Here is a 22,942-nt window from a genome sequence, read left to right on the forward strand (position 1 = left end):
GTTGTTTGCAGCCTGTGCAATAAACTTATTGACATAACCTAATTAAAGGCGGATTCCGTTCAAAACAGCATTCACATACAGAAGCTATACTGTATTTCGCAGTGCTCGGCTTTAAATAGGTTATGGGAAACTCCCTGTTGTCAGAAGTAGTATTATGAATTATATATTTCCCCCTGAGACCTCCTGGGAGTCTACATCTCTGAGGTTATGGCCGGAGGAAGATCCAGCTCGGTGTAAAGTGACAGTTCATGTATGTGGCTCACACATAATTTGAAAGAGTCTTGTTGGTCATCAGCTGATGACATGGAAAAAACACAAATGAATAAATGAATATCAAAATAACTAGTCGACCTTATTCCATATCATTATTTGGTCTTAGGTCTTAAAAATAACCCGTTTATCTATGTTATTGTCAGCCTGTCTCATTTTTTTTATTGTGTCATAGTAATTGATGTTTTTCCCTCTTTGTTGTGCTTGCTCTTTGTATTATATATGCTTTTGTGTTACCTGATATTATAGTGTAATGATATCATGTAGAGTACATTTGTACTAACATTAATATTCCCTTTTTCTTATTGCTCTGCATACATTTGTCCGATTTTAATAACAGTTTTAATTTTACATTCGTTTGAAGGCTGATAAAACTTTATACAAAAATAAATTATATCTATCAAGTTGTATTACATCATGACAGGAACTCAACACGGGTGAAACATGGATGTGGACAACTATTTCACATAAAAATTCACATGTACATGTTTTTTTTCAGATATTTTCACAAATGTAAGAAGTCACATGTGAAAACAACAATGTAACATATCATATCACATGTAAAACATGCCATAGAATCACATATAGGCACGAAGGTTGGTCATGAATTAGATTAAGAAGTATTTCATTTGAATTTGTATGTAGACGCTCATGTGAAATATATTATTTTTCACATATGAAATCATGTATGAATGTCTTTTTTGTATGGAAACTAAAGATGTCAGTTTTCAGGACACATTTTCCAGCATTACACACAATTTTAACCCAGTTTGGGTCAATATAGCACAAACACAATACTGGGTTAATGTTATCCAGAAAGCCACTCAAGACAAGGGGTTGTTTTGACACAGTTAGTGTTATTTTTTATTATTTACCTGAACCAAAGCTTGTTATAATCTTTATAATAACTTGTGTATCTTTTTTATGTCATATGCACATCATTCTGTACAAGAAACAATACGTTTGTGATGTTTTTAACTAAAGCTTGTTGTGTGTATCACTGGGTCAAAATAACAGATTGCTAAAATTAACCCAGTGTTGTACTGGTGCTATTTTGACCCAAACTGGGTGCAATTTTATGTGTTGATGATCATACAAAAATTACAATATTTACATCATATTTCAATCATTTTACATGTGTTGCATAAGTGTATGTTCCCCAATTCATGGCAGTATTTGTACATGTGTATAATGTTTATAGGTGTGCGTCTGTGTGTGTGTGTGTGTGTGTATGTGTGTTTGTGTGTGTTTGTGTGTGTGTGTGTGTGTGTGTGTGTGTGTGTTTGTGTGTGTGTGTGTGTGTGTGTGTGTGTGTATGTGTGTGTGTGTGTGTATTTGTGTGTGTGTGTGTGTGTGTGTGTTTGTGTGTGTGTGTTTGTGTTTGTGTGTGTGTGTGTGTGTGTGTGTGCATTTAATTTTCAGTTGTATTGTGTGAGTAAAAGCCTGAGACTCGCTTGGTTGTGTAGTGTGTGTTTTCAGCCACAGAGAGGCGACATAAAAACACTGTTTGAGGAAGAGGAGGCGGAGGAGGACGAGCGTGAACCGGAAACAATAACTGAACAACCTAACAACCGTCCATGACAACAGCATCCAGCCACCGGCGACAATAAAGAGGGCAGACAGCTGTACCTGTGTTTGTAACAATGGAGGAATATAACTCTGGAGATGAGGTACAGCTGTTTATGATCATATATAACTGAATATTACACGGCTCTCAGTCGACATGAAAGCTGCCTTTGTTTCTAAATTTGAAGATAACGGTGTTTCTCTCAGGGTGTGGCCATACAGTATTATAGATGTATTTAGATATATAATATTATATAATGTACAATACATGCAGAGTATGTTATGTTATTAACAAGAAAGGCTGAAACAGTTAGTTACAGTGACATTTACACAAACTGTGGAGTCTCTTTGTGCCATTTTGTCAATCAGCTGATTGATAAATTAATAGTTGATAGTTACATTTATCAATTATTAAAATTGAAAATAAATGTATTCCTAAATTATTTAACCTTATTTGTTTGATCATCTAGTCAGCGATGGAAGAAGTATTTAAATTCTCTTTTGCAAGTGAAACCATTTATAATGTTACTTCTCTTAAAGATCCCCATCCAGTCATGTTTTAAGACACATAATAATAATCTGCTTTGAATAATAGTTTGTGACTGACATGTTTTGCCACACAAAAGTTCAATTACCAAATTAGAAATTCTTAAAACTACATCTACTCCTTCTCCCTCATTAAAAATCCACCATCTATAAATATGTAAATAAATAATGGACCACGACTGGCTCCAAACTAGTTGTGATGTCAAAAATAATACTCGTAGGCCCACACCTTATAATCTGATTTTTACAGAAAAACTTTCACTTTCAGCAGATAAATGTGAAAACATCCTTCTAGTGTCAACCTCTGCACATACATCATTTTACACAGTGAAGCTCAAACATCCAACTGAAGGAACAAGAAGAAAAACACATTTTTGAGTAGAGGGGGACTTTAAGTGAAAGAACAAAAGTATCATCAGCAAAACAGTATGAAAAATGAAACTTCTTATCATGCAGAATTTCCACAGTCATGTTTAATATTATCATGTATTCATATTCATATTCATATCAGTATTATATTACTGTCAGAAGAATATTAATAATGAGAAAACCGAGAATACTGAATGAAACTGGGTTTACTGTGTCAACAAACTGTGTGTGTGTGTACGTTATGTTAATGAGGTGTCAACGATTAGTTCATTAATTGATTAGTAGATCAACATAAAATTAATTTGCAACTATTTTGATAATCAAATAATAGTCTTAGTCATTTCTTAGCTCCTAGTTTCAAAAAATTAGCTGGTTGCAGTTTCTCAGATGTGATAATTTGATGCTTTTCTTTCTTTTTAAATTATTCACTATTTCTTCATTAGATTGTTACTACAAATATGAAACACAACTCTTTGCTAGTGAGATGTCAATTTTGGGTTTGAGTGAATATGTATCTTTGAACATTTTCAAACTTTCAGTCCATGATCTCAGTTTTCCATTATATTTTCTCATGAATAATGTCCTCAATGACATGCCACAGTACACCATAATAGTGACTGTAAACTGGAACCAGTAACTATAACTGTCAAATAAATATAAACATAGTAAAGCTACTCAGAAGCGTCTAACTGCATGTTTTTCTTTTCTAAATGATCCTGCAGGGCGTCTTCAATGCTGATGAGGCCAGTATCTCAGTTAAAGAGGTATCATTTAATTCCTGGAAACATTCATATGTTTTCTGTGATTGTAAATCTACTCTTTGACGTGATGACTGTGTTCACATCTTTCTGTGCATGTTCTTGTCTCAGTGTATTGAAGGTGTCATCGGTGGGACAGATTATAACCAGAGTAAAGTCAACCAGTGGACTGCCGGCATCGTAGAGCACTCTCTGACTCATCTGGTGAAACAAGGACGGCCGTTCAAATACATGGGTGAGCTAGCTCCCTTTCACATATACTAACATGAGATTCTCTACATTATGTTGACATGTAGGGCTTGTATATGACATTTAAATATGTGTTGCGTAACACGGGTCTCTGTGTGTTTTCCAGTAAACTGCACCATCATGCAGAAGAGCGGCGCTGGTCTCCACACAGCCAACTCCTGCTACTGGGACACCACCACTGATGGTAAGAGACAAATCATAATTACAGTTAGTGTCATTATTCATCAATTATTCAATACTAGTGCTGATACTATACCAATAACAAAACAATACTTTACTGAATGCACTTGTAAGAAGTGAGGTTAGTCTGAAAAAGAAGAAGGTTTTCTATAAAAAACAGTTTTTTATTTAAAAAAGAAGCCAAACTTCTCAAATGTTTACTCTTGTCTATAGAAAGCAGCTGCACCAAAAGTTTGCCTAAATGAAATAATCTTTAGTTTGGTTAAATTATTATTTAAATCAGGGACTATCTGATCATAGAATAAGTAAACAAGATTACAAACCTGCCCAGACTTTTGATGCCAGCTTTTGGTACTTGATAGTTTTCTATACTTGGACAACATGTCGGGCTGCACCAAAAGAGTTATGTGGTTTGATACCAGCTCAACTTTTAATGGCATCTGTTGTGACCCAGTTCTCTAGGGGAAAGGGCAGTAACATAAAACCAGATGGATTTGATAAAACAAAGTTAATTTATTACAAGGATTGGTCATAATTAACTTAGGTGAATAACAGGAAAAACAGGAGAACTACAAATCATAAATCAAATAAATAAAACCTAAAAACTTGTCTTCAAACGAAAGAAATGAAAAATAAAAACTCACCCCACCTCCCTGGCTCTTAACTGTTCAAAAACCAAAAAACATTACAAGCAATACTCCTGATCCTAGTGTCTCTAAACAAAAATGTATTTGAATGTGTCTGTGGGTGTGTGCACAGTGAAATCCAGCCTATACAGAAACTTAATACTCTTCTAGTACAGACAGATCTGAAGATCAAATCACAGCCACACTAACTAATAACATAACTGAGAATATATAACATGATGGTCTATATTGCATAGACTGGACTGCAGAGCTGGACTGAGTGCCTCCCCAGTCCGGGGCTTCAGGACCAGTCTCACACTGGGGGCCACACATCCTAATTTACATGCACGCAACACATCGAAAAGGGTTATCAGCAAAGGGCAGGCGTCGGCTGAGGTCAGCCAGAGTGAAAAATCGTCCAAGTCAGTTTTAGTTACACATATTACAGATATAGTTTCAGTACAGAAATACAGAAGCTACGTGTGAGGTCATTCAGAAACAGAAGTGTTACGTAGTTTGTCCATCAGAGAGTACTGGGAAGTTTATTATCAACTGTAAAATATCAAATTTCTTTAATAATTATATTTAAGAACTCCTTATGAAAAATGTTAATGTTTAAAAAAAACAAACAAATATTGGCTGACACAACGTTATCAGATTTTCAGAATATACTGAAATATCGGTATCAGCTACACAAATGTAGTATCACTGTTCTTAACTCAAATATAGTGTCTACATGTGGGTTCAGGTCACTGCAAACCTTCTAATCTCATTCTAATGAGACCAAAACTTTAAAACTGAGGAAAAACTTTGATCTCTATCTGTTTCACTCACTTAACTGTTTATACATTATGTGATCTGTCGTGGCCTAAATAAAAACCACAAACTATCAAACTGCAAAATGCACTTTCATCTGCCGGCCTTCTTACTCCAAAAAGAGTGAATGAACCAACCAACTTGTGAATCAAGAGTAGAAACCTAAACTGCTGAGCATAAACACTAAATAATTTGTATTACCTATGAGACATAGTAATGCCAAAACTGGATCTGTTGCTTTAAAAAAAAAAAAAATTGGGGATATAAAATGTTTGAAATGAGACAATCTTTCTAAACAAACTGCTTGGATCGGTCGGACTTGATGTTTCAGTTTGTACAGTTTTCATGTAGTTTGCATTTGAGTGACATGAATCTCAGTGACGGTTCAGAAATATTAGCATATCGCATTTTCTGCTTTGAAATGGTGTGTCGAGTATATGCAATATGTAAACTACATCCAACAGTCCTGAAGCAAAACATATTCAATTTACATCAAACAGACAAAAGCAGCAAATGTTTTGAAATTTTGCTCCATCTACATCTTTAATCGATACTTAAAATAGTTTGATTAATTGTTTAATTAATTAATTGTTTAAGCTCTAATTTCTGTGTTTGAGTCATTATGTAACATGTTCTCTATATAATATAACCAGAACTTTATTGCTTGAAAATATTTGGAGGTTTCATGCAGTCTGATGGCTCTTGTTGTATTTCTCTTCTAGGAAGCTGTACAGTCAGATGGGAGAACCGCACCATGTACTGTGTGGTCAGTGTCTTTGCTGTTGCCGTGACACTGTAACAGCAGCACAGAGCCGCACCCTGCTCTTTCTCCCTCTCTCTCTCCTCTAGTATCGTCATGTCCCAAGCTGTGCTTGAAATGGCACCGTGACCAACAAGCCGTGAACATCCTCAGATGAAAACCTTTGGTAGAAGTTAATGTACGAGTAGCTTATGTCTCCCCACAGGCTTGAACAACATAACGTCAGGATGGGCTGCAGCTGTGCAAGGGCGTTACTGGGTCATGGTCAGAATGGAAGCCTGAAGCAGTACTTTAAAAAATTATACGTTAGACATATCAAGGGGGTGTTCTTCAGTCAACAAAGTATTGATAAACACTTAACACTAAATATTGTGATCCATCAAATTGTTTCAGATGCTGTAAATTTTCCATAATGTAGAAGTTAAGTAGTTTTTTATCATTTGTCTCCTTCAGTACATTCCAAAATAAAACAGACTGAACTGTTGCTGTAGAGGAGAGTCGGTTTTTTAGAAAAAGTGATTGTTGTCTTTTAGTATGTATAAGCAAGTCTACTTGTATAAAGTGTTTGTACTAGTTTGCATTGATATTTTACCCATTTATATCTAATTGTGAGGATATGATTGTGAATTTCCAGGCCAGGACTGTATCATGGTCCCAGCGACCAATAAACTTTTTTCTTTGGACTTAACCTGCAGACGTCCTTGAATTCTTGTGTTAAACTGTTTAATTTATGGAGGCTGTTTAATGAATTAATTTGTTAGAATGTGTACAGTTCAGTCAATAAATGTATTCAACAATTTATTTTTGCTTCTGAGTGAGCGTCAATCTTTTCAAAACCAAAATGGAAAGAGGAGAAAAATGTCATTAGCTTGCAGTTTGAGCATTCATCCACTAGAGGTCAGCACAGGATAACTGCTCCTCTGCTAGAATTAAGACAATACAGACAGTTTTCACATATAAATATAAATTTATTTTAAGTAGGATTTCATCTTTTAATGCCTTTCATCTTGCTTTGTATGAGAATGTTTGATGTGTACAATAGATATTTCACATTTCTTTTGGTTTCAAAGTTTGCTTGTCTTATTTGTACAAACATTAGGAGCATGAATGTGATTCCCGAGGTCGTCTTCACTCCGCAGATACATTGCAAAAAGGAGTTAGTGCAAAAACAAACAACACTGACATTCACACACACACACACACACACACACACAAATACATTAAAGGTTAAAACTAAGCAAAAATACAACTCACAATTCCAAGCATTGACACTTTTTCTGTTAGATATTATCCATGTTTGTGTGCACTCGGTGTAAATATTCTAACTAAACATACAGACGCAGGGCTGACAGACGTAACAAAGCATGAGTTAGAAAAATGCAAATACATCTGAATACAAAGCATTTCACATCACAACAGCTGTTGCTGTCCAACGGTTGAACCAAAGACACTTAAATCCTTTTTTATTTTTTTGTAAACGTGCAAAAACATTATGCGGAGAGATGTCCGTGCTTTACAGTGACATGTTTGGTGATCGAACAGGCTCTTTAACAATGTGTAGAGATTCATATCTCACTGCAAGCACAAATACATCACAGAAGCAGCGCAGATTTATTATAAAGCTTTTATCAAGGAGTAAAAAAGCTGATTGCTTGCAGCCATAAAACTGGGGTTTTGTTTTTTTTTAAAGAAAGAACCCTGTACAAAACAGACTCCACCCCCCCCTTCAGAATAACATTTACACCTCATCTGAGGCTCCACACATGCACACCTCCATGCCAAAGAGAGATACTAAATACAATCAATTCAAATGCCATGGCTCCTGGTGATCAATAATGCAGCATATAAGTGGAAACAGTCTCCACACATAAAAGTAATGGTGGCTACAACAACAACAGGTTTTCATTCGTAGTAAAGGCTGCATAATGACAGGTTAGGATGTTTCTGCACACTGCTTGCTGACGTCAGGTTAACACAAGTGAACACAATGCAGCCGGTACAGATCCAAAGTTAAGGACACATTTGCTTCATGTATGGAACCAACTGTGTTAGAAAATAGATTCAATGGATACATGAAATGAAGATGAAAGGATTTAAAGTGTAAACTCAACTCACAGAGGGATCAATGTGGCACTTAAAAGGTTACGGTGGTGCGAATACTGTCAGAGTTGCCCTGTACAATCCTCTGAATGGCACGTCAAACAAATGTAATGCTTCAAGCATTGCAGGATACACTGTGGCTAATGTCACCATTGATTCCCTCTTCTGTATTATTGCCCGTTTCATTAGGAATGTCATAGATTGTGTCGTTGAGCATGTCGTAAGTTGTGTCGTTAGGCATGTCGTCAGTGGTGTCACTGGCTGTTTCGTGGGCTCCGTCGCTGGTTGGCTCCTTGCGCTGATTGGGGCTTGGCGGCTCCAGGATGGCCTTTCCTATCGGCCTGTTCTGCGGCGAAGTAGAATTGCACATCAGACAGAGGAGAGAGGAGCAATTCCAAAGGCCCTGGGTCATGCTGGAGGAGAAGAGCCTCCGACAAGGATGACAGAACTGGTAGAAGACCAGCATGAAGAAGATGGCGATGGCGTAGGCGACCAGCAGCTGCAGTACCAGCAGCGGGGCACAGATGAACTTGTAGAAGTCGGTCTTGTAGATGTACCACAGCAGAAGCAGCGAGGCGTTCTCAATGAAACGCAACATGTAGTACACAGCCATGCGATACCAGTTCTGGGACTTATTGATGAGGTCTGGGTCATTGAGTTTCACCTGCACAGCTGACCAGCAGAACATGTTGATGCCAGCGTACAGGAAGGTGAGCAGGCAAAGCACGATGGTGGTTCCCACCCTGGTCAATGTCTTTTCAATATTCTCGGGGAACGGCGAGTGGCTCTGCCAGAAGAGGATCCAGGGGTAGAGGAAGAAAATAAGGAAGTTGAGCAGAACCACAGGCAGGACCCAGAGCTGCAGCACAGAGCTGAACAGAACCAGGACCACCACACGGGTGGCAATCTCAAAGCTTCGCCACAGGAAAATGCACAGATAAGCCGTGGGTCGGACGTCCACTTCATAGTCATCGTATTTGATCTTGATGGCCAGGATGTTGCAGCGCAGCGCTCCGTACACAATGGACAAAAGTGAGATCACCATCAGTGTGCCTGAGAGAGAGAAAGAGATCACTTAAGGTCCTGAAGCTGTGCCCACATTCATCACATACAGACCGTTAAGTCAGTAAGCATGAAATAAAGATGTCTGACTTCCAGGAGCAGAAAAAGAAAGATTTACAAATGTTTTTTCTCTTTTTATTTTGTCCTAATTCAAAGACCAGATGTCCTAGTTTGACTTTGTGTGAACCTTTACTAAATCTCTGTCTGGAATAGAAATACTGGCTCACACACACACACACGAACACACACACACAGAATCACCATTTTCCATCCTAAACATCAGAGAGGCAGTTACATAAGTCCTCTTTGACTCATGAAAACAACATCCTCTTATTTCCAATATGGCACTTAGCTAATCTGCCCACATCATAGTGGAGCTGTGGACTGGTGACAGACAGTAGAGTTGGACAGATAGTGCTGTGAGCTCATAACTGCATAACTCATAACTGCGTCCACACACACACACACACTTCCACGCATCCCTTTCACCTCTTCCGATGGATACGCCTTGTTGCAGGACACAGATGTAGAGCTGCAGGGTGAGCTGGGGGGCAGAACCCAAGAAGGCCTGAATGACAGAGGTGCGGGCGAAGGCTGCTCGGTGTGTAAACAGTTTGCCCTCCGCCTGCCCCACCTGCCGCTCCACCTCCTCAGACTGACCCCCGCGGGGCATCTGCTTCTTCCTGGTGATGCTGACATAAGGCTCCTCCACACGGCCCACACTGCCATAGATGCAGAACGCCTCCAGACACCTACAGTACAGCAACAGCAAGGAAACAGGAATCATTCAGAGCCGCAGACTGTTTTAGAGGCTCTCAATGAAGGGCTGCATATAACTTCTCATTATTGATTTATGTTTTTTCAATTTCATGTCCTTAGGTTACACCATAACACCAACACACAATAAGACCAGATCAACTAAAAGAAACAAGACTAAGATGCTGATGTTTATAATGTTTACCATCTTAGCATAGTGTGTTTGCATGTTGACATTTGCTAATTAGCACTAAACACAAAGTACAGTTAAGGCTGATATTTGCAGATATTTGGTCATAAACTATAGTTTTGGACAAATTAAAAATATGCATGAACTAAATTCCATGCCAATTCATCCAACAGTTGTTGAGATATTTCACTCATAAACACAGATGTCAACCTCATGGTAGCACAACAGGAAAAGTCAGGTGTCCCCAAAATCTGTTGGATTCACCCTCGGAGGACCATGAATGGTTGTACAAAATCCATCCAACAGTTGTTGAGATATTACAGGTTGGACCAAAGTGGTGGATCGACTGACTGACTGATAGATAATGTGCAGATAAACTGAAAGAAACAAGACTAATAGTCTACAACCATGCTAGAGGCTTTGTCACTGTGTTCGTATGTGAAATCAGTGTAAACTTCAGACCGATGTCACCAGCTTTAGGGCTACGTTGCTAGCACAGTTGAAAATGCTATGATGGCTAATCAATTGATCACTCAATGTAACAATCACAATGAAATCCAGCAGATGTGAGCAATCCAGAGGTTGTTTTTCTTTTTTTACCAACAGCATCAATATCTATTTGTACATTTACACCAGCATTCATCTCTCTGTTAGTACAGATGTTCCAGTCAGGCATCCGCCAGGAAGACACTAAAAACACTAAAGTGCTGACTGTGGGGAAAAGGCCAAAAGTCGAGGCAATGCTGTTCTGGTAAAGCAGCACTGATACACAGTGCCAATAATATAGCAAGGCAGGGGGATTTAGACCACAGGGGTGCTGGAACAAACTATTTACCAGCCTGAACCTCACTGGAGTAGCATGCACAGTGAAAACATCACCGATTTAGTTAAAAAAACACATGTGAAACTTCAGTTTGTGAGCTGTTTTTAAGATGTTAATACAAAACACCAAAAAAATCTCATTCAAGGATCTGCTAAGTTCAGCATGTTTTAAGTGGAAAACATCCACTATGTGTTTAGGAGAACAAGTTTGCAGACAACAGACAGATTTTGACAAGATAATCTTAACTTTAGGGCTAAAACTAACGATTATTTTCATGATCGATTTATCTGTTGATTACTTTCTCCATTAACTGATTAGTCATTTGGTCTCTAAAATGTCAGAAACTGGTAAAAAATGTTGATCACTGTTTTCTTGTTTTGTCCTGACTAACACTATCATGAAAGACTAAAGAAACCAGAAAATATTGCAGCTTAACTTAAAAGCAGCTACAATAATGACTACTTGAATGTGAAAAGTGTTCAAAGTGTTACTGAGCTTTACAGCGTCTTTCAGCTCATTGCAGCAGCAGCAGGCAACTGTGTTGAGCTGATAAACTCACTATACGCTACGTGCTCAGCACCAAACAAGGAACAGACACAGTTAGCGACTAGCCGGTGATTAAGCAGCTAAAGAGACAGAAATGTTTCTCAGGAATTGATGGAGACCAAAAACAGAGCTAAAAGAAGTAAATATTGCACGAACATGACCCCAAATGAATGCTGACGTTGCTCCATATCTGCTCAATGTGTAAATATGGAAGTGTTTGTTAACAAGTTTGCAATTTCACAATCAGTGTTGTGTTCACAGCTTGTTTCTGCGACCTTCAAGTAGCCAAACAGTATGTTATTGCACATTTCAAGATCCGGTTCAGACATATCTTGTGTAAGCTGCATACTGGAAATGATTGTCTTCCTAACAAGTTGTGATGTCACACATCATGCTCACAGGTACATGTCGCATATTTAAGGAGAAACCAGAGAAACTTTCCTCCTTCAGCAGATTAATGTGAAAACAGCCTTCTTCAATAAGAAAAACACATTTTTTAATAGAGGAGGAGTTGAACTGGTTTAAAGCTCCTGAAAAAAGATAATATTGTATGTATGTAGACAAATTAAACTCCACTTCTGTTTAGAGTGTAAGAGAGTATGATGGCTCGTGCTAAATGCTCAATTGTGACGAAATGGAACGAGGTTGCAGAGACGACGCCGAAACAAAAACAGGAACCAGCAGTGTTATAAACTAAATGACAAGTCAAGTAGATGTAAGATAAAGAAGTGTTGTTTTGAACGAATGAGACTCTCTGAGAGAAGGAAGTGCAGCTGTGCCGTCAGCAGTAGAAGCGGACGCCCGCCCCCTCTACTTGTGTTGTCAGAGATAAGGAGCTGCAGTGACATGTGTTATTCTTAGGTCTGCTCTTCACTGTGGGAAGATGTAGAAGCCTAGAACAGTAATCATGTAAATGTACACTCGAGGGGGAAGTGGGCCAGGCGGGGTCAGATCCGCAGTGAGAGACATCTCTTCAACCGGTCTCCCAGAGAAAAAACGAAAGTATTATTGTTGCTGGCGGTCATAAATATACAGTCTCTAACTGTCTCTATTGCTGGTTAAGTTGGTGGTAATATGACATGTTGTATAGATCAAGTTGCTGCCAACCATTTCTATGAAATCAATAAAAACTTAAACACAAAAAACAACAACAAAAACAACTTTAATGGATTATTAAAATTGTTGCTGATTCATTTTCTGTCAATCTACTGATCAGTTAATTGACTCATCATATCAGCTCTAATTAATTGTTTCCGTTAGTGCTGCAACTAACAACTGTTTTCACTTTCTTGATTAATTCATTATTTTTTTGTCTATAAAACATGAGAATCATAATATCCTCCGAGGTGGAGTCTTCAAATAGCTTTTTTTACTATAATGTAGAGCTGCAACTAACAATTATTTTCATTATTGATTAATGTCAATTTTTTTTATTATTATTAGGCTATTAGGCATTTGGTCTATAAAATGTCAGAATATGTTGAAAAATATTGATCACTGTTTCCTGAAGGTGCAACCTCAAATGTCTTGTTTAGTCCCAACCAACGACCCAAAAATATTCAGTTTACAGTCACAGACTAATCGTTGCAGCTCAACTGAAATGTAAGACAAAATAAAATAGAAAAGTCTATTTTCTTGAAAAATTACATAATTAATCACTATCATAATAGTTGCAGATTAATTTTCTACTTTAGATTGATTGTCTAGTTGTTTCAGCTCTACAGTTATATTATATTTCAGGAGATAAATAGATATTACTCCAGTAACACTCCTGCTGCTTCTATACTGGTGGACGCTGGTCGTGTGGGCCAGTATGTACAGTAAGGAGGATTAGGCTCATGACTCCTATAGCTGAGGCAGATGGCCAGCAGGCCAGGGCTTACTCAGAAGGACCAGGCCTATTATGGTTTAAAGCATTTCTGTGCAGATGTTTCAAGGTTCCTCCATCAGTAGAACCATCACAGTGTGTCCGCCTCTTCATGGAGGGTGATTTAATGATCTTTCAGATGGAGCAGTCATGAATAAATCAGACTCTGTCTGCTCTGTGAAGCTGAAGATGGTCAAACTGTGAGAAGGAGGAGATCTAACGCCAAGTCACACTGCATTGAGAGAGGCTGAGCAGACTGCCAACTGTGGGGGTTTATGGAACATATCGATGAGTACTGAGAGCATTGATCAGCCTTTTATTTTCGAAGTAAAAAGGCACAGGCTTACATTCACTGCACCACCCGGGTGAATGCAGCCAGGCGAACACAAAAGGCCACAGAAAAGGAAAACAACAGCATGTGCGCAGCGCATTCAAACCATCCGTAAGCAGCTTATGGACACACAGGCCCGGACGTGTTTTTAACGACAATTATCGCCTGTGGACGCGACACCTGTGGCCGGTAATAAACGTTCCTCACGTGACATGGTGGAGATTAATGATACAATGGTATCTGAGGCTGTTTACGGGCCAACCACAGTGATAAACATGCCAACACTGACCTGACGATGGGTCCGAGCTGCAGGATGTGCAGCAGTAGAATGAGCGGTCTGTCTCTGCTGAGGTCCCGGTGGATGAAGGTGAGAGTCAGCTGCACGAGCACGGACGGCACGAGCGTGAAGAGGAGCGTGAGCCCTTGCCAGATTTGGTCTCCTGCGGAGCGGTACGTGGAGCTGAGATACAGAGCTGCCGTGGTCTCGGCCGTGAACAGAGACACCGACACAAAGATGGAACTGGGGAGTCGCATCCTCACTCACGGAGCCATCTGGGGAACCTTTCGTTCAGGGTCCGCACATCCATACCACCCGGCCGTCACTCAGCCGCTGGACAGGGTGGCGTTGTGTCGGCCGCCGCCGCCGCAGCTCGTCCGTGGTTTGAGGCAGGCAGTCAGGATGTTTTCACAGTCAGATGTTGTCGCTGCGAGAGGCTGCAGGGGGCGCAGTCGGCGCTGCGCTCGCCTGCGCTCACCGTGCGCTCGCGAGAAGCGCCGCCGGTCAGTGAGAAGATAAACACCATGCAGACTGATGACAGGCGACTTAACAAATCATATCATTAAGCAGGCTAATAATGTTATGAAACAAGTCCATCAAATACAATTTACTGTTCATATAATTTCATTTGGTAAATTTCATATCCATTGGTTTGGTTTCATTCTGTCATAAAAACCTGCACATAACACACACACACACACACACACACACACACACACACACACACCAGAAGAAAGAAAACCAAAACAAAAGACAGATTCAGTCCAAATGGGACCTGAACATGCAAAGACAACACATATTAAATAAAATAAACTGTAAATAAGCCAAACAAGGCACGAAACTGCAACATACACAGAAAATACTATAAGTTAATGTAATTTATTTCCGTAGAAGTCCTGGCTGCCCTAAATCATAATAACAACAGACTGCTGTACCTCTACTACATTACAGACTTATGTTAAGGCTGTGGAAATTGTAAATGAAACCAGATTAAAAATGCAGCGCAATATTTAAATCACAATAAAACACAGCAATGTGGTGAAAGGTAATTGATTATCCTGCAACCTCCAGAAGGTGATCATTGTACACATTATCTGGAAGGTCAGAGAGATGCATTGATTTATGTTTTAAGTCATGTTTTCATATAAAGCAGATATGAGTCATTTGTCATTATGTCAGGCTGTGAAGGTAATGTCTGCAAGGCTTTTCAGAAAAACAAAAAAACACATCTGTTTGTTTTTTTCATCTGGACACTTTATTAATAACAATAATAAGACTTTGAATTCAGACTTTGTTGTGCACAGCTCCGATTGCAAATGCAAAAACAGTGCAGACATACACAGCTTATAAATGTTCCACAACAGGCACAAATAGCATCAAGAAACTGCTTTGGTTTGACATTACTGAGTTCACAGGCCTTTTTACATTACAACATGACCAACATGTCCAAAACGCCTCCCAAAGCATTTTCACTTTCTAACGTTTTCAGACCTTTTCTCTGAGAGATGTGATCAAATCCAAATTCTTGAAATGTGTTTTAAGGCCTTATTATCACATCATCTAAGAAAAGAAATCTGCCGTCAACTGTAATTTTACATAACTGAGCTGCACAAAGTAGTGTCTTGAAGAGATCACATTAAAGGGAAAATTACATTTTCACACTGATCACATGTTTTTGTCTTTTGTTTTCAGTCCTCATCACAAGCTAAAGTCTAATATGCTGCACTTTTTCAGGGTAGAATTTGTAGCAAACACATCACATTGAACGTTTCAAACATCTCCATAGATAACAATAGATAAGTTTGACACATCAAATAGGTACAAACAACTGTCACACTGCAACACGACCTAAGCTCGGTTCAAACAGGTGAGTAAGTTATATTGCACAGCGCAGACAAAGTGAGACAATAAACTAGTACAGTTTGGTTTTCTCTCAGTATCTGTTGGTTATACCTCTCTGCCCATTTTGATTTTTTAAGTTCAGTATCAAAATCCTTTCAAGGTTCCAATATTTGTTGTGCAAATATTTATTGTGACAACAGCAATTTGAGAAATGAAGAAGCTTAAAGACATAAACTCAAAAGTCTGCGATATGTGACGCTGAGCTGGTGAAGCGGTAGAAAAATTTTAAAGGCATTATGTGACACTTGTTCTTTTTTGTGTGACTTGAGTGTGATTGCCGTTTATTTCAGCTGTTAATCATGTATATTCATGTGTGTTTGGGACCTGAGAGCAGCACCTTAGTAAAATATGCTGCAGTTTCATTCATTGTACTAGAAGTACCACTCTCAAAACAAAACATCCAAAACTTCACTCCATGTGATTACATTGTAAATTGAAATGGGCAATGATAGGCTACAGTAAGTGGGATGAAACTGGTAAAGCCTGGAACTTGAACACCCACTTTAGAATAGACACAAAACAAGACCGGTTTCTACTGCAACTGTACTCAAATGTGATTTCCTAAAACTCAAACAAACACCATACATCCATCCCTCCACAGTTTCAATCCAGGTTCTGAAGTTTCTACCAATCCTGTTCTTGGGGGATTTCAGAAGTTAAAGGTCAGTGACTCTGGGTCCATTCACACAAAGACACTGAACAGAGGGAACTCTGACTGGTCCGGCTGCAGGAGGTCGACCAGGAAACAGACGGTCCCCGACAGGCCTTCAAACAGACTGTAGACACTGGTCACTGAGCGGGAGCCTGCCTTAAACTCCTCTGTGAAGAGGAACTCTGCAAACCTTCAGGGAGGAAAGAAAAGTAGAGAGACATGAATTGACAGTGATGTTTTAAATGAATGGAGTACAGCTGAGACGCAGTTAAAGACACTGAGGTCATGTCTTCAGTATGTTTTCTGAGAATTTGGGGGTTTTGAAGAAGGGTGGGGGACACAAATACCCTTCTTCTACAAAGTTTTCACATCTTTAGAAACTCTGACGCCAAGATGGCTGAACAGAGTATATGAAACAAAACATTTCCCTTAAAAGTTTAGATTATATAAATTTAGGTACGTTTATGTAAACTTCTTGTCGATAGCTGTCCATAGTCTCGGCAATAACATACATACATGTCTGTTACTGGTTGCATATGTGAGGAGATTTTCTGGTGAAACACATTGTTTGTGCTTTTTGTCATGTAGCCTCCAATATTTTAATGTTTCCCTTTAAGGGAAAAAATATGCTTATTTGCTTTCTTGACCCGAGTTACATGACAGGATCGATATAACTCTCATTTTTATACATTTATGTGACCCTGGAGCCAGGAGATGATCTGCTGTAGCCTAGTAAGACTGGAAACAGGGGCGTGTTCAGTTAGCGTGGCTCTGCTAAAACATAACAAGAGGTAACAGCACCTCTAAAGCTCACCTATTACCACGTTATATCTTGTTTGTTTAGTACATATTAGTGTAAAAATGACATGTTGTGCTTTTACAAGGGATTTGGTGCAGAGGCCTTCAGACAGAGCCAGGCTAGCTATTTCCCTGTTTCCAGTCTTTATGCTAAGCTAAGCTAACCATCTCCTGGCTTTAGCTTCATATTCATTGTACAGACACAAGAGTGGTATTGATCTTTTCATCTATTGTAACCATTGACTGTATATAAAGATGGATGTCATGACAGCTCCCCAAAAGTGAAGCCAAAACATCTCGATCGCCCCCTGGTGGCTGGCTGCAGTATAGGTCATATGTCCTGCCTCCTCCCTGTTAGTAGACAGGACATGAGCCAAACTAAAAAATCAAAGTACATGTCTAATAAGTTTTTCCCAAAGATGGTTACATTGTTTTTAAGCTTGTGAATGAATGAAGTGTTTTTGTGTTTACAGACCCGCTTGCCTCAAACTGCCCTTTGAGAGACGAATAAAGTATTTTGAATTTAATTGAACTCCCTAGTTCCATTGTGGCTGAGGACCTTTGTTACGATACAATACAAACAACTTTATTAATCCCACTAGGGGCAATTTGTTCAGAGATTAATAAAGTTGTTTGTATTGTATTTGTTGCTTGTCATGCACCTGTATTTCAAACGCCAACCTTGACCTCAGAATTTCTAAAATCTTGACTCTTGTAATGAAGGACAGTAGAAGGGCTTTCTTGCCTCTGAGCACGGTAGATGTATTTCGAGTTGCCTGTGAGCCGATAAAGCAGGAGGAAAACGTAAGCACTGCCAGCAACTCCGTGACAAATCCCAGGTCCCTTTTTCAGTAGACCCTTCTGCCACACAAGCTCCCCACTGCAGATGCACGTGTCCAGATACTGGGGTTTCTTATTGATCAGGTAGGCTTTGGCAAAAAGATATGCCACACCTGCATGAGAGGATGGTGACACGAATTTAACAGGAGACATTCTTTAAACTGAAGAAACAGTTGCTGAATGAACAATACTGAGCGTACCCGGGGCTCCGTGACACCAGTGCACCAGTTCGTTCTCCCTCTCGATGATGGCGCCAAGCTCTGCGGGCCAGTTGCAGTTCTGCTCCTGATTCATGAGGAAATCGACGCTTTGCCACACCAGGTCCTTCTCCACCCCGCTGAGCACGTCCTGGTAGCTCAGCAGCATCTGCAGCACTGATGAGAGGCCGTGGGCTGCGCCTGACAGGAGGGGGAGTGAGGGGAGGGGACACACATGCATCCGCCAAACCAGGCATGCAAGAAGGCAATGTGCCAGGTACACACAGACAGACACAACCCGAAGCACACAGGCACAGACATTCACAAAGGACGACTGGAGGACTGGCTTTCTGTTTTTTGATTGTTTACCCTCTAGTCTGATATATGTACTTGACAGTTTTGTTTGATAGCAAATGTTTTGTTTCCAAGCAGTGAACAAGTCCTTTCTGTTTAATAAAGCTAATGGTAAGCAGCCAAAACTTGATGATTCCCAGAACAGATGATGTTTAGATAAGAAGCTGCACAATCACTGTCCCACTATGGAACCCTTCAGGACCAGAGACCACTCTGTTGGGATTTAAATGTTACCACAAGTTACTTGTTGAAAAAAGATTGTACAGAATATCATATTACTAAAATAAGATTAGAATTATTAGAAAATATAGTATAAATACAGGTTATTAATACAGGTACATTGAGGTATTTGTAGTCTTGCAACCCTCTAACCAGGCAAGATAGTCGATATTGGACGATTATGCAAAACCTCAGAGGTCCAACATTTTTGAAATGTCAGTCAGACATGCTACACGTTGTTGGAATTGGATGTAAATTGTGAGGTGCAGAATTCGTCAAATATGGATGTAATTCTTTCGGAAACTGGGGCAGAATCTTCCTACGTAGTACTGAACACATGCAGGGAAAACATGGCTCTCTGATATAAGGAAAGCCAGTGAATTCCCTTCAGATGTGATTCTTGTTGATATCGAGCAAATCAAATGAGGAACCCCTCAGCGAGCAAATCTTTTAGTACAGGCAAACTGTTAACACATGCAGTATCTTAGTTTAGCCAGGTGTGTTCACGTGAAAATAGTTTTCTAGTTTAAAGTGTCACTTTTTTCACTTCTTCATCATCCTCAAAGTTTTGTTTCCATGCAGAAGTGGCCAGCGGGGCTATGCTTACTATGGACTCTGTGTTGGTGTGAGTGTTACTGAGGATCTCCGAGCCTGACGGCTTTCTTCATCTGATGCAGTCAAGGAAAGGAAAGTTAGCTTTACACATGTGAACACACCAATCCCACAACAATAAATCTCTTTAAGGTTTCCTTGTACTTATAGTCAGAGGGCAGCAGCTCTGAGAAACTAATTCACTAAGCTAATTCACTCTTCAACTTACAAAGTCTCCCTGGATAACAAAGACAGACATTAAATGCTAACAGCAGGGTGACATACTTCTTTATCAAAGCTCGATCAAAGCTGCTGTTCTTCTTACCGAGGTACTCTGTCCCATAGTACGAGTACATGAGGGGGAAAGGCTTTCTCTTCTTCCTGGCGTACTGTTTTCCCGCCTCGATGATGGCCTGGCAAATAGATTTGATCTGATCCTTGCTCAGAATCTGGAGAATAAAGGACATATCCTCTTGTTATTAGTAAGGTTTGTAATCGCTAGAAATACAACTGTAAGATATAGACAGACACTTGATGACTAGGTGGAGATGTGCCGGAAATTAAATGAGGTCTGCAGACATAGTAAGAATAATAAAAGTGTAACAGGAGAGAGTGAGAAGAGATCAACCAAAATCATTTAAATCACCTGTCACACCTTCGAAATGAGAGATATATATAGTACACATTACTGAAATGCACAACAAACTGTCCTGGTTCCCAGTACAAGTCAGATTCATTATGGCATACTCATATTTATAAAGGAAGTAATATTATACTATTATTATTATGATATCATCAGGTACACCTCATCCATTTTCTGACCAACTGCAATATCCAGACCAAATACATAGTTATCCCACATGCTCCCTAAGTAACTGTAATTTAGTAATTCCTCGCTCCAAGAGTAGTTTTTTCAAACTTTTGGTCAAAATGGAACAAACATTTAATTAGGGTTAGAGAATTTGCCAGCATCTCCACCTTCGAGAAATACATAAGATACATCTTAGCTCGACCACATGAATAAACATACTTAAGGCAACTTGGATTACCTTGGATTAGTCTACTGTGTCTAGTATGATGATATTTATGTTAGCATTACCTTTGGTTATTGTTTAATAAGATACTCTTATAAGTATCCTGCTTTTATGATGTATTTTAAGGGTGTGGACTCCAGGAAGACTAGCAACTGCTGTGGCGAAAGCTAATGGGGATCCAGACAAATAAACAAATAAACATACATAATTGAAGAGTTGCTCCACAGGCCCACATTTTCAATTTATCATAGCTGAAAATGTGAGCCTAACTAAAGGGCTGAAATGACTGACAGAAAACAAATTGTCAACAATTTTGATGATCAATTAACCGAATAATTTATCAAGCAACCATTCTCTAGCTTCAAGCTTCTCCAATGTGATGATTTCCTGTTCAACACAAGACATTTGAAGACTTCACTTTAGAATATGGGAAATTGTAGGGGCCACTTTTAACTATTTTCTGCCATTTTATAGATTTAGAGATCCCCTCCAGACATGTTGTAAAAGATACTGTATACAAGATGCTCTGCTTGGAATAATAGTATGTGCCTATTATGTTTTTTTTCCTTAATAAAGAGTACAGTTACCTCATTAACAACCTTGAAATTCTATCTACTCCTTCTCCCTCATTGACAAATCCAGAATCACTGAATATGAACATGTCTGCTGCTTCAAGTCCATAGTCAGTATTTATGCACTGGAGGCTTCAGGTTTCCCCATCACACTGCATACTGGACCATGATTAGCCTCCAAACTAGTTGTGATGTCACAAATCATACTCATAGACCCACCCCTTAAACTCTGATTTTAATGAACACAGAGAAACTTTCCACTTTCAGCAGATATATGTGAAAACAGCCTTCTAGTATCAAACTCTGCACATACATCATTCTGCACAGTGAAGCTCAAACATCCAACTGAAGAAACAAGAAGAAAAACATTTTTGAGTGAAGGGGAGCTTTAATGATTAATAGATTACTGATAAATAAACCTTTTAAAGCATCAGAAAGCATGAACCTGAGTTGGTTGTCTTGTGTGTGTGCATGTAGACTATTTACAGACCTGTGGATCTATCAGCATCAGGTCTCAAACCTGTGTTTTGAAGTTTAGGTGATGAACTGCCTCTATAATTCTGCAAACAGGCCATGTGAAGTGTGCCATGCTGTGCCTTGGGGAGGAGCTCACCTCTATGCCCAGCTTCTGCTTAAGCACCAGGGCGGCACACAGGTACCCAGCCCGTCCCACAAACAGCTCATCGGAGCCGCACTCCAGGAAATTGATGGGCGCACACACCTCCCACAGGTTACGGAATTTGGTCAGCGGCTTCACAAACTCCGCCAAGCCCATGGACTTGTATATCATCGCGGCCACCGCGTAGATGCCCGCCCCGCCGAGCAGGAAGGCGGCACGCATGTTTCTGTCTGGCTCCGCGTCCACATATCTGACCGACACGTCGATGATCTGCTTGGCCGTCTTCAGGTAGACGTCCCGCTGCTGGGAGAAGAGCGGACACTCGCTGACATGATACAGCATGTAGGCCACCCCGGCCGGACCATCGTACAGCCCTCCGTCATAGTCGCTGATGTCGATGGGGACCTTTTTCAGGATTTTATCGACGGTGGAGATGACGGCGGGCACCACGATCTCTGCGCCCTGGCCCGGTATTAGCGCGCCTTTGTAATCGGAGAAGCGGTTGGCAAAGCAGCGGGTGTTTTCCATCACCGATGAAAATCCCCACGCCTATAACGCAGATCAGTGTCAGCCTGAAAGGTATCCAAGGATGCTGCGGGGAGAAACACACTCACTGCTCATCCAATCCCATCAGCCCTCAGCTGATTGGATGTCAGCAGTGATGGTTTAGTCTCACATTGGATGTTGGGACCTGCAGCCTGTCCGCTCGCAGTGACCTCCTGTCAAAGTTTTTATGTCAGTGTGCAGAGGTGGAAGAAGTATTCAGGTTCTTGACTGAAATAAATAGCAGCAGTAACACCACAATATAGAAATACTCCTCACTCTCCACTATTAAAAGTCCTTCTCTCAAAGTTTTACTTAACAGTATATTGAAGTACACAAGTATTATCAGCAAAGTATGCACAGTTTCCAGTTTTCAGCGTGCAATAGATCCTACCATCACGAAGGTTATAATGTCTTGTTCAAACTGTTTTAGAGAGGTGTTGATTTTAGGCTTTAGTCTTTTGGTGTATTGTGTTCCAGTATAGTGTTTCTAATATTTTGTCCACTCCATTTATATAAATTAGGGCAG

General features: G+C 39.7%; 3 protein-coding genes across 3 annotated transcripts; 1 reads left to right on the top strand and 2 right to left on the bottom strand.

Annotated features, from left to right (window-relative positions):
• Positions 1–1,798: 1,798 nt before the first annotated feature.
• LOC122992208 (dynein light chain Tctex-type 3-like) lies at positions 1,799–6,941 on the top strand. The gene is made up of 5 exons (XM_044365906.1): positions 1,799–1,940; positions 3,474–3,515; positions 3,621–3,744; positions 3,865–3,942; positions 6,103–6,941. The coding sequence occupies exons 1-5, from the start codon at positions 1,914–1,916 to the stop codon at positions 6,177–6,179; spliced, it is 348 nt and encodes a 115-aa protein (XP_044221841.1). The 5' UTR covers positions 1,799–1,913; the 3' UTR covers positions 6,180–6,941.
• A 619-nt stretch (positions 6,942–7,560) lies between these two features.
• On the bottom strand, positions 7,561–14,678 carry xk (X-linked Kx blood group (McLeod syndrome)). Its single transcript, XM_044366421.1, has 3 exons — positions 14,105–14,678; positions 9,792–10,054; positions 7,561–9,293 (listed from the first exon to the last, which is right to left on the bottom strand). Exons 1-3 carry the CDS (start codon positions 14,347–14,349, stop codon positions 8,356–8,358), a joined length of 1,446 nt encoding a protein of 481 aa, XP_044222356.1. The 5' UTR covers positions 14,350–14,678; the 3' UTR covers positions 7,561–8,355.
• A 598-nt stretch (positions 14,679–15,276) lies between these two features.
• Positions 15,277–22,942, bottom strand: LOC122992904 (lanC-like protein 3). Its single transcript, XM_044366909.1, has 5 exons — positions 21,865–22,942; positions 19,971–20,094; positions 18,485–18,682; positions 18,190–18,397; positions 15,277–16,836 (listed from the first exon to the last, which is right to left on the bottom strand). Exons 1-5 carry the CDS (start codon positions 22,396–22,398, stop codon positions 16,677–16,679), a joined length of 1,224 nt encoding a protein of 407 aa, XP_044222844.1. The 5' UTR covers positions 22,399–22,942; the 3' UTR covers positions 15,277–16,676.

Source organism: Thunnus albacares, chromosome 11 (genome assembly GCF_914725855.1).
Source record: "Thunnus albacares chromosome 11, fThuAlb1.1, whole genome shotgun sequence".
Taxonomy (NCBI): Eukaryota; Metazoa; Chordata; class Actinopteri; order Scombriformes; family Scombridae; genus Thunnus; species Thunnus albacares.

Coding starts and splice junctions, on each gene's coding strand:
- xk (XM_044366421.1), bottom strand. CDS start 14,349: ATGCGACTCCCCAGTTCCATCTTTGTGTCGGTGTCTCTGTTCACGGCC. Junction 10,055..14,104: donor CAGCTCGGACCCATCGTCAG/GTCAGTGTTGGC, acceptor GCTGTACTGTAG/GTGTCTGGAGGCGTTCTGCA. Junction 9,294..9,791: donor AGGCGTATCCATCGGAAGAG/GTGAAAGGGATG, acceptor TCTCTCTCTCAG/GCACACTGATGGTGATCTCA.
- LOC122992904 (XM_044366909.1), bottom strand. CDS start 22,398: ATGGAAAACACCCGCTGCTTTGCCAACCGCTTCTCCGATTACAAAGGC. Junction 18,398..18,484: donor CTGGTGTCACGGAGCCCCGG/GTACGCTCAGTA, acceptor CCTCTCATGCAG/GTGTGGCATATCTTTTTGCC. Junction 16,837..18,189: donor TACATCTACCGTGCTCAGAG/GCAAGAAAGCCC, acceptor TCCTCCCTGAAG/GTTTGCAGAGTTCCTCTTCA.
- LOC122992208 (XM_044365906.1), top strand. CDS start 1,914: ATGGAGGAATATAACTCTGGAGATGAG. Junction 3,745..3,864: donor ACGGCCGTTCAAATACATGG/GTGAGCTAGCTC, acceptor TGTGTTTTCCAG/TAAACTGCACCATCATGCAG. Junction 3,943..6,102: donor CTGGGACACCACCACTGATG/GTAAGAGACAAA, acceptor TTTCTCTTCTAG/GAAGCTGTACAGTCAGATGG.